Source organism: Strix aluco, chromosome Z (assembly GCF_031877795.1).
Source record: "Strix aluco isolate bStrAlu1 chromosome Z, bStrAlu1.hap1, whole genome shotgun sequence".
Taxonomy (NCBI): Eukaryota; Metazoa; Chordata; class Aves; order Strigiformes; family Strigidae; genus Strix; species Strix aluco.
Window position 1 is genome coordinate 34,871,360 of NC_133971.1, and position 12,129 is coordinate 34,883,488.

General features: G+C 38.7%; 1 protein-coding gene across 3 annotated transcripts in view; it reads right to left on the minus strand.

Moving 5' to 3' along the window:
• The window catches only part of NFIB (nuclear factor I B), a 279,776-nt gene extending 272,162 nt beyond the window's left edge, over window positions 1-7,614 (minus strand). For all 3 annotated transcript variants that reach the window (XM_074812233.1, XM_074812230.1, XM_074812229.1), the window contains exon 1: window positions 7,519-7,614. In XM_074812233.1, coding sequence (XP_074668334.1) covers window positions 7,519-7,614 — 96 coding nt within the window. The remainder of the gene's footprint in view (window positions 1-7,518) is intronic.
• Window positions 7,615-12,129: the final 4,515 nt, after the last annotated feature.

The window sequence follows — 12,129 nt, forward strand, 5'->3', positions numbered from 1 at the left end:
GGTGCTGCTGGTGGGAATCAACTGAAATGGCTGCTGAAGACTTTAATAATAATTCAAATGAAGCAAATGTCTAGCTGAGTTTAGATTCTGCCTCATGAGTCCTGACCTGCTAATTGAACTTGCTAATTATCAGTACCAAGGACAGAAATTTTTTGGGGCTCTAGGACAGTGCTATACCCCTGTAGACCTGGCGTTCAAGCCCAGGTGTAAAGTGGAAGCCAGCGTTGCTGCTGCTGCATCTGCCATGGGTGTTGGATGGATAGATGTCAGTCTTCATGTCAGATCCATTTAATACCTTCTTCTAATATTAAGCCCATGACAATGCACTCCAAAATAAATTTGATTGGCAGGCCAAATAACCTCACAGTGTGTTTATGCAGACTTACGTGGACTGTATTCTTTCTGAGTGCGACAGGGCCCTACACTTCTGTTAAAGCCACGGAGAAGACTGTCTGATGAAATAAGAAACCATAGCACTATTTTGGGCAGCAGACAAACGAACAAACAACAACACCATCCCCCCAGTATCCTCAAAGATGCAACCAAGAAATCCCTGATTTGCAAACACATGTTCAAGGAACAATATTGTGGCTGGGAAGCTGAGGCAGTAAGCTCTGCTTAAGAAACATCAGAGTTGGTCTGCAGAGATGTTCTGACAAATAAAAACCTCATCACCCTTCTAGGGTGGTTTCTGAAATTACGATATCTTTTACTCTGAGTTAGCACAGTGATACCTTCCTATACAGAATCAGCATAGTTAGTTATTTCCAGTGAAAGACTCTTGTAGAGTATCCTTTTGTGGCTAACAGGTCATTTTAAAGTTGTTATAAAAGCAAAGCTCCTCAAAACCTGAAAAAGGTAGAGCAAACACACACAAGTCTGCCAGAGCAAATGGAATATGACTGGTTAAATAGGACAACTTGGCAGTGCCACAATATGAAGATGAAGAATTTCAAACATTAAACTGGTTTAGTTTAAAAGCTCAGTATTAAATGATTCAGTTTGCTCTTCTATCTGTTTTTAAGGGGAACATATCTGCTATATTGTATCCACATTTCTCAAGACCAATATGTTTTCATAACAGCTTTCTTTTACAGATGGCTTGCCCTAAATGGAAGCCCACATAACTTTATTAGATCAAATTTATTACATGGAAGAAATCAAAATTTTTTATTATATGGAAGAAATCAAAACCATTATGTCACATTTTCTTGAGCATTGGGAAAATCTACACCTAGTCTAACCTCTCTGTGTACAGTCTTTCCCTGACTTACAGAGAATTCAGTTCACTTCCACTGGAAGGCCATATTTGTTGAGATTCCTTGAGAAGCGAATCATTTAAAGGATGCTACAGAGAAAATCTTCCCCATCAGTATTGAGTATCTTTGAGAAATTGACATTTCATGGTACCAATTTGAGATTTGAAATTTGACACTGAACCTCTGCTTAACAAAATAGATCTATGATTGCACGTGCATGCTAGTGCAAAGACAGAAGAACTTAAACGTTTAGATGACATTGCAAGCTAAAAGATCTGTTAAAATATTTGATTGGATGTTTTTGTTTAGAATTCTGAATATCTGTAGTAAAATTTTTTAAGGTAGTTAATGGTATCACTGTATAACTGCACAGAGTGGTGAAGTTGTTAATTGCAGTTCATAAAGATGACAAGAGTTACTTTCTAATCATACTGGGTTTATAGGTTTGAAAGAGAAGATTTTATTTGTTCTCAATGCAGTTCTTATTTCAACTGTCTTTGTCATGATTCTATAATCTGACACACACTATGTCAATTGTAGCTAATACCTAGCCATCCATCTCTTACTTCTAGCAAGTACCGAGTGACTTTCCCACCTTTTTTTTTCATTAGTAACTTCTATTTCTAATTTAAATTGTAAAAAGAAATTGCAGAAACCTTCACCTATCTGTCTTTATTTTAGGTCTTCCATTTCTTTACTGAAGTTGCTTTATTCAAGATTGTAAAGGAGCCTGAAAATATATCTTAAAGAGTAAATATGTTTCCAGCTTTGATAGAATTTTTAATCTATCAGTATGAGAGTGTAGAAAACTCAGCTTTATTGCATCAGAATTTTGACTCAACAATTGTCAAGTAACATCAGAGACATAATAAATTCCAGCTAGAAAATGACCTTCTTTGCATAATAATTGAAAAAAAAATGGTGCAAAGAAAATAGGTGTCTGGAAAAAACAGGAAAGTGAAAGAACAGACTGGTAACTTCAGAACACAAAAAGCAACTTTATTATGAGTTGCATAAGATTTATGTAGGTCCTACAGAAGATTCAGCTACAGCAAGGTGTCATAGCTTGCTTGGTACACGCATTTCCTCAATCATAGCACATGTCCAGAAAGTTACAAAGGAAAGCTGTTATTGACCAGGTACATGAAACACCAATGTTAATTACATCTTTGATACTACAGTTGTATAAATTACAGCCACATTATATAAAGTAGAACTGCATTTTGCATGCTGTAGAACTATGCTTTATAATTAAATAGTCACTTTCTCCTGGTTTTGGTGGACTTTGGATCATGCCTTAAAACAACAGTGCACACATATTGAGACATACAGTCACAGGCAAACATACACACAAACATATGTTTACAATATTGTTGATGTATGGCTTTCTTCATAAAAAAACTGTTAACATTGCCAGAATGAGCAGACAAAAGGAGGAACTGTCAGACTCCCAGTGTGGAGTTCTTGCTGGATACCAGTATGAAGCACAAGTAGAAAAAGTTGTTTCACTCAGAAGGTGCTCCAACTGCTAAACACCTAACGGTAGCAAATCTAACTGGATATATATGGCTAACATGCAAGAGACTGAAAGGGAAAAGACACAGAGGAATTAGAAAAATATGTGCTTGTGAATAAGCACAAATACCTTTTTCTTGGTTAAAAGGACACTTTTTTTTAAATTGGCAATGAAGAAGTATTAAACATGAACAACAGCACCTTCATTCTACACTAGTGTATTCTGTTAGCATTTAAATTCCCTGCTACTTCCAGGTTTTTCCTTGATGAAGGAAGATTACTCCCCTGTTCCATAATAAAAACCATTAAACATTAAAAACAAATGTGCATTCAAGTTTTACAGTTCTCCAGACAGATCTTTCTGATTTTAAACAATCTAATTCTGAGACATACAAAGTATACATAGTACCTGAGCCAGATATTTATTATAGACTGAAATGTAAATGTTCTGAACAAAAACTAAAAAATGAAATACTTACAATGTCTCATAAGCACACACAGCATGTCTCAAAAAAGACATCTGTTGGCTAATTATTCAGAATAAACATTACATAGTTAATAAAGGATGTTGTAGTAAGTTTTGTACACTGTTTGCATTTTTGTGTAAGGAAAACTGAACAACAGCACATGAATACAACCTTAAGATAATCCTTCCTTTTACCCACTCCTCCCCCTGAAATGTATAGAATTAAGATACTGTGTTCTAGGTCCATGAATAAGCACGGCATGTTCAATATGTCCACAGTTATACTGACATTTGTTTCTAAATCATTTAATTAAAAGTCATTATTGAGAACAAAGGATTCATTAACAAGCTGTACATCTGAACAACTGATGGAGTTGTTGTATTATGAATCTCATTTTAATCCAAATTAGAAAAATGCACAGATGTGCTGCTGCAAAATATTGACATACTGCAACTCCCTTGGAAAGTGATTAACATTTGTGTTAAACCAAAAAGTACATTAAAACATGGCTTTACTAATCAATTTAGGATTGGAATAATTCTTCTAATGCTGAAATACAGCATCTAAATTGTTATTATTTTTACCTCCATTTGGGATTACATGCCCTATTAGTACAGTTTAACACTATAAGAAACCTCTCTTTTAAAAAATATTTCTTTCTGAAAGCAAAAGAATGGAGCAGAATAGAAAAGTTATAAACTTCGTATCGACAAACTTTTTGTTCCACGATTTTATGTTTTTGATCATAAGATCAAACCATTAAGCAAAAGTAAATGTGCAGTCTTCCCAACAAATCAGAACTTCCTAGTTATCTCTGTGTTGTTCTTAACACAAACCTCTGATTTAAATAATTTTTTCAAAGTGTTTTGAATAGACTATTTTTCATTGTCTATCTCTACTGCACATGCATGTATATATGTGTACAAAAATAAGGTTTTGAGATTAGGAAGATATTTTTTAGACTATAGATTTACACTCTACAGATTTGCATGCAAATGATCCAACAACAAGAGACATACATTCAGTTTGGCACAGATTAAAAAAAATAGCTTTCAATATGTGTCTGAGATGTAAATATTTGGAAATCCTTCCCACAAGAAAAACATAGCAGCCTAATAACAAAGCCACAAAGTTTTGTAAATAGCTACTTAGACTTGAATTTTTCAATCTGTAAAGTGATGAATTTTAAAATCTGTGAAGTCAATCCCAAACACCGTATGACTGTAACCCCAAACTAGCCCTTTGCCATTAATAGACATCAGAAAATATCTAGTGTGTCTATGGGTATCATCCTCCCAATCACTCTCACCATCATTTCTCCTCACTTTCTAAATGGAGATTTTTCAATAAAAAATGTACTGAACAGTACTTGATACATAGGTTCTGTCTATTCACTCATTATGTTCTTCCATCACCACAGAGTTAAATGCAAAAATAATAAGATGATGTGCAAAATGGTCACATTAACACCATCTAAAAGACTGAGATAATCAGTTAACAATTCTCCATATATTTACTGTTCTTTAATATATTAAAAATATACTTTTGTTTGGACTTGGTTGTTTATTGCATACTCCGTAAAACTTTTACTCTATTGTGTTTTAGTAAATATATCTGTATGCACAAGAACACTGGAAAGAGTGTGTAATTTCTGTTTGTTTGGTTCTTCCCTATCAAATGAATTTGTTATTGCTGTAGCTAAATAAAATAATCTGAATGAAATAAACAGTAAGATAGGAAAAATTAGGAGTAGCACTACAATACCACAGGTGGATAATACAGACTTTACTTAATAAACACTCATTCCACTTAATTTAAAGAGAAAGACAGAATGTTGTTTTCCAGAGAACAGTTTCAGTGTAATTACTTTAAATAAAAAAATAAAAATAATCCATTATTTTAGGAATATTCAAACCAAAAGTGATGTTGAACATCCATGCTGCAAAATAATTATAAAGTAATATAGCTCATCTGTAACAAAAAACCAGCAAGTTTTGTAATGATGCCTGTCACAACAGCGTTTGTTAATGAACCTTTTTATAACTGTGAGTAACCATCTTACACTATCCCTGTTCCCCATCAGGTATTTGCAATTCAAGTTTTCAGGAAAAGCATAAGCTGAAGTTGTCTGCCTTTCTTGTTTTTTCACTCAGAAGTCTTAAGGTTTTAATTATACTGCATATTCTTGATAGGAATTTAATAGAAATAATCATATAATAAACTGTGGTACTACTTTGTGCACTATGGCACTGAAGCATAAGGTACTTCTTCTCCGAGAGAAAACAATTCACATTGTATATAAGCTTACCTTAGATTCTAGAACTGCAACTTTATAAATTAGAAATGTGCAAAATGGAATGCACAGCTAAATTATCAGCTGATTTTCACCTGTACTTAACAGCCAAGCATTTTTAAACTCCCTTTCTAAAGCGTGCACAAAATACACACCCGTGACAGTGAACATTTACATTACCTGTATTTTACAGATTACCTTTCAGGATAAAATACTACATGGAGTGAAAGTATTGATTTTCTTTTCCCTTTGGAAGCAATGCCAGCTTACTGAAAGCTATCCTTAGAGAAACTTTTATTAAACTTAAGACATGCTCCTTAAAAAAAACAAGCCTTTGTATATGCAATATTAAGGAAATCTGCTATGCAAACATTTCATAGTACCTATGTCTAAACATCTGTCAGCGACTTTAACAGCTCTTTTCAACAATGTACACACTTACAATAAAAAAGTCTGATTAAAGATCTAAACATGAATCTAAATAGAATACTATACAGTAAAACTCCCAGCAAAAAATGTTCACAAAACAGCTTTTTATCATCTATTTTCCTCCTCTGTTCTTTTTAAAGTTACATGAATGTTCACACTGCAGTATTTCAACAAGTACCAAAGACAGAAAAAGTCTCCTCCCCTGTATTCAAAAAGTACAGAAACAATCACAAGTAGCAAATAATTTAAATTAAATACTCCCTTCAGGTATGATACCCTCACTGAAGGCACGTATCAACATCCACCTTTGGAAGGATAATGAAGTCCTTGCAAAGCAGTGTAGAAAGGCAGTTACAGTCAGAAAGCTGCCTTCTGTCCAGGCACTGGGACGTGCTATCCACTGGTGCTTCCCAGACCCACTGCCCAAGAATAAAGTGCCTTATTGTCTCAGCACTGTACTAATTGTGAAAAAACAGCCCATGCAGTAAGCATAATAACTATCCAGACAAACAAGCAAAGGCAATCAATGAAGGAATGAAAAGGGTAAAAATACACAACCAGACAAAGCAACCCAAGAATGAAATTAATATTCATAATGGAATGCTAGCCAGAAGAAGGTCCCTTTCATGGCATGGCTGTCGCATACAAGAGACCATTGTCCACACGCAACAAGATCAGTATATAGAGAAAACTTCATGTAGCTCTGCTGAGGAAAAAAGCTTTTCGTTCCCAAAACACTTGCTCCCGGCCCCACTGTTTTCAATAAATAAAGTTTTGGGCTCCTTTGCCCAGCAACATTAAAAAATTTGTCTCTCAGGGCCCACCCTTCCCTGAGCTCTGCAAGGTTTTTTTTTTTTCTACCTCATTTGCAGCTGTATAAATATGAACAAAAAAGCCATGCTTGTCCAAACAAAGAAAAAATGGACTGAATATGCATATCCTCATTAACTAAATTTAATTATGACAAGCGGCATATTAATCAGTAGTTGCTCCAGTTACTGCATTCATTGGAAGGGAGGACTTCTCCAAATTAAGGGGAAGCGTGGGGGACAATCACATACTGATTAGGAGGCTGCTACATGATACAATACACTTTCTAAATAATTATTCAGAGGAAACAAAATAAAGAGGCAGACTGCTCTATTTTTAAGACCAACTCAAGAACAATTAGCCAAGAGCATGATGACAAGGCTGCTTTCTTTTTTCCTGCTTCCACCTCCACATTCTCACACCAACTAGTTTGGCAAGCACTGCAAAATTTGCATTCCACAGGAAAGAAAAAAAAAAAGAGAGGAAGAAGAACGAAAAGGAGAAAGAAAAATCCCATGCTGTCCTTGCTGCTGTTTTAAAAAGAAGGCCCATACCACTACAACAGCAGAGAAACCCTATCTACCTGACTGTGATGTTTAGCAGCTCTGCAGAGTTACTGAGCTGGAGCTGGAAACTTTGCACACTCTGAACTTTGCAGCATGAGCACTGCAAGTGAAGGAGGAGTTCAGAAAGGAAAAAAAAGCTTCCAGAGAGGGGAAAAAAAAAAGTTATCACACCAACTTACCATCCACCAGGTCCTGGCTGACATGTCATAGCATAGCTGCCATTTTATGGAGCTGTCTGATGCTTTCCCTGCCATTACGCTGTCAGCAACCTTCATCAGATGCAGCTCAATGGAAGATAAGACACCTAATCAAGAAAACATCAGCAGTGGCTTGCTGGGCTACATGTAGGCCAATCCTTATCACACTGCATCATGGGAAAAGCTCCTTTATTAGCAAGAACTCCAACCTCACTGATATAAAGACAAGGATCAGGTTTTTTTCCTTTTTTTTTTTTTTTTTTTTTTGTCTGAAGGGATTGGTGAAACTAGCCAGCGTTCTTTGTGTATCATGTGTACACCAGTTTAGTATCTTGCAAGTGGGCGGCTAGCTGCATTGCTGGGCTATGCAGACTTAAGTTTATTTGCATTCTTCTCGGCTGTATATTGTTTGACATGGTTCGTGGTCAGCTCCAAGCATAAGAAAGGAGGGGAAAGAAAATGCTCTGAATTAGTATCTCCCCCAAGAAGGACAGACCAGTTTTGCCGACACGGGGGGGGTCTGGTTAAGATGTCACGAGTGCACATGCACACACACACCTACACGCTCTCACACGCACACACACGGTTGCACAGGCGGGCGCCCCGAGGAACACACAGGTAACAGCTGCAGCTGGGTGCAGCAGGGGTTGCCAAAGGCTACAAACTCTATTCTTGCACCGGACATATGGAAACAGTTTAACTCTTTGCAATCAGCCTTTAACAAGGAATAGGAAGGCTAGTAAATCAGCACAGAAAGAGTGGGGAGGGGATGCGGTTAGGATTTCGGTGCCACAGATTTTTCCACCCCTCCCCTCCCATGGATGCTCATGATCTCCTCTGTTCTGGATGATCTAGCTGGGAAGGGGGGGGGCGAGGGGGTGGGGAATTATTTCAATCACGGCTCCCTCCTGCTCCACAGCTTGGGGTCATCTGCCTGTTGTACCTTCCACCAGCAGGGAGAGAAGGCATTCTTCCTGAAAGGCTTTCCATGCAAGGTTTTTTTTCCCTAATGGAAAATCTGCGATTCCCTGAAGGGAGATCTGGCTTAGAAGAACAAATAATTCTGACTTTATTTTAAGCTGCAGAAAAGGAAAAGTGTATATATAAGCGCACAGAGGAAATCAGTAAACCCTGGCTCCCATTAGAGGGGCTATACAGAAAGAACAGGATTTGCTACTCCTGTCTGAGGCGATCAACATCAGTTTTACTGCTGCATTGCATATCTATATGTACTTTAGCTACAAGTCCCTCTGTAGCAAAAAACCCCCACATTTCAGAAACTGTCTCTTTAAAATTATCACATTGCAATAATAACTTTAAGCAAGCAATCACATGCCTAGCATCTCTCTACTGATCATGTTTTCAGTTTACACTCTTCCACATTTTGTTCCGTATTTTGTACTTGAAAAGTCTTTGCAATCAACAGGCTCCTTACACCTATTTGCAATGAGCTATAAGTAAGAATCCAGGACTGCTGGCATATGGAGGTACCGCACTATGGCACACACAGTCCCCAGCAGGACTAGTCATTACTGCATCTCTTCTTTACCATGCACGTTTGCCTCTTTTTCCATTCTCTCCAGTCTTTTTCCCTTCCATGAAGATCACCTCCAGAGGTAATCACTCATGTAGCTGAGAGCCACCATAGCCACTGCCACAGCAGTGCAACACTCCCACTGATGAATGGGAGTACCCATGCACGCACCCCATTGCTGTGGCATGAGGTGCAGGTTTCTCTGGCATGGACCTACTGCCTTCAGCTAACTGTCAGAGCTGGCATCCATGGCCCATTTAATTAGGTCCTGAAACAGTGGCAGAACCTGAAGAAATGACTCTCTGAGCAAGTCCAGAGCTCTGGCAACAGAACAGCTCTGTAGCAACACCAGGTGCACCAAAAGATTAAAACTGTTTTCCCTCCTCCATGTGTGCCATTGAGGTCAGCTTGCTGCCTTAGTTTCTTGTTTTAAATACACTGATGAGGCCAGCATCAAAAAACCCAGACATAGAATTAACGGAGGCTCTAGACATCCCAGTTCCATAAATGTATATAACTCTTTTTCTAGAAGAACTCTGTACAATAGATGAGGATGTTTCCTTCTTTTTCACTTCAGCTAGGTCACAATGATAAATAGAAACCCAAGAAAATTTGGATTATTGGGAGGTGTGCCTACGGTCAGGTGCTGTGTGAGGGCTCACCACACTTACAGTGCATAAGAGGCATTAACTCATTCTGGCTCACTCTCTACACTCTGGTCAAACAGCCTGGCTTTGTGATAAACATCATAAGGTACAGAGAACACCAACAGCAGAATTTTATCCCGTTGTCGGTAGGCAGCGTACAATCAGATGTCCTAAATGGTCCCAGCCTGGATCTCTCCCACAGCCTTCACTAACAGGCTCATCATCACTGTGGGACTGCACACAGCAGTCAACTCCAGGTGTGAGATAAATCTCAGACAAGAAGAATGCTACTGCTTGCTTACACACATGATCCCTAACCTCAGCTAACAAACATAATTACCAGTGCAAGGAAACCTGGGACTAATGTGAAGAGGTGGATTTTCTGCAGTTTCCCACCTACTGAATTCTGATCACAGGTGAAGAGACCAACTGATTCAGCCACTAACCTGCCTTACTAGGACAATTCACAAATCCCCAGCAGCACCGCAACAGCTGGGAGTGGGAGACCCCCCTTTAGGTAGTCATGAGCCAGTTCACTGTACTTAAAAGAGGGTAAAAGTTTTATCACGCTATAGCTAGCTGGGAGATCTCAGGCTGCTCTCAGATGCCCAACCCACAGCAAATTCAGTCCTGCAGGATGTTCTTCTACCAAGCCCCCTGAGACCAGTGGAGCTGCTCAATCCCAGAGGAACACTGCTCCCAAAGCTTCAGGAAGACTACACATCTCCTGTAGGCACAAACACCATGGATATTTGCTTTTGTGCAGTCAGGAAAGACAGAGTTAACGAGCCTCCCTTCTGTTGCCGCCTGTTGCCTTCCTGCATTAGCTGAGGGCAGAAGAGGAATTTTTGGCACCCAGAAAAACAATGCCCGCAGCACTGGTCAGTGTATGCTTCCCATACACGTGCGTCTCTCATGCCTTCTCCTGCCTGCTGGGAGGCCTGCCTTTCTCCCAGCTATGTCTGTTTTGCAGATGGGATTTTTAAAATACTGTAATATGCAGGAAGAGATCTCATTTCCTATGCTGCTTGAAGATACCGTCATACATGACACAGGGACAAATATGTAACTGGACAAAATTTTTCAGATTATCTTTTTTTCCTTTCAGGAAAAGACAGATTTATGAGAAAAGCATATGTTATTGCTTGCTACATAATAGCAATGCATTTTAAGGTTATTCAAACTTCCATTTCGGTAAAAGGGTGGGATTTTTTTTAACTGGGGTAACTTAAATTTTTCAAGTGAGCTGGATTTTTCAAGTGAATTTTTCAGTTAATTTGACGCTAAGTTTTTGGCTAAGCATCCTTCTCCACGTTTTCAAAGGAACAAAAGAAGATATCAAAATATAAAACTTGGTAGATCAAAAATCTGGCTCTTATTTAAGTGAAATAAGATGCAAGCAAGTTCATCCATTGCTGGATACCTGTCTTCTTAACACATTAAGAAAATAATTGCCAGCCTGACTTTTCCCCAAGGGTTTTGGTTTTTATGAAGTTTGTCTTCTCCAGTCTGGCTCAGCTTTTGACTCTACTTAAGGGGACATTCCCATTTCATATCCAGGAGGGAGCTAATGAAGACCACTGCTCATAATGAGCCCTCAGGAATCAATTAGTTTCTTTCCATAAGGTCCCAACACCTACTAATAGAACAGGTCAAACAAAGAACTCACAGTATGCTGCACTGGAGGATACACAGTGCTGGCACAGAAAGACCCAAACTAGTATTGTAGATTTAAGTAGAGAGAACAAGAAGAATGTTCAGATTCTGGGATGATCTTGAAATCTTTTTTTTTAATCTGCTACTAGAAACGTCCTCGATTGTCTTTGGAAGTTAAAAAAACTCCAGTGATTCTGAAAACCTCTTCCTGTTATTTTGAGTCTAGAGCAGCATTTTTTTCACTGGTGGATAGAGACAGTCTAGCGTCCTGAGACTACCCATGGTATGCGGAGGCCCTTCCAGTGTTGGTAATTCCCTTTCCACAATAGTCAATAGGCCTGTGGGCAAACACAGATCACAGCTTATATTTCCTAGGAAACTTTTGATTAATCCAGCCATTATTGGAGCCAAACCATTGATATTAATAGCAGACAGCTAACCACAGATCTCGTTCACCTGCTGCCTCACAAACACACCCATGCACACTTGAACACACTCATTGCTGCTGGGCTGAAGCTGGGAGACCAGCCCCAGCTATTTACTCAGACATGGGATGTTGCACTGATGCAACAGAGGCTTTTAGGTAGGTGTTTGGAAAGCCCCTCCAGTGCTCCCTTGTTTCACCAGGTGCACATACAGCCCTGCCTCAGCCCTTCATGGGAACCCAGAACAACTGCTGGCCTCCACAATCTAACAGCTCTTGGGAGACTTTCACACGCTGCCCCTCAGCATGTACTTTTCCTCTTTCCTTTCCGT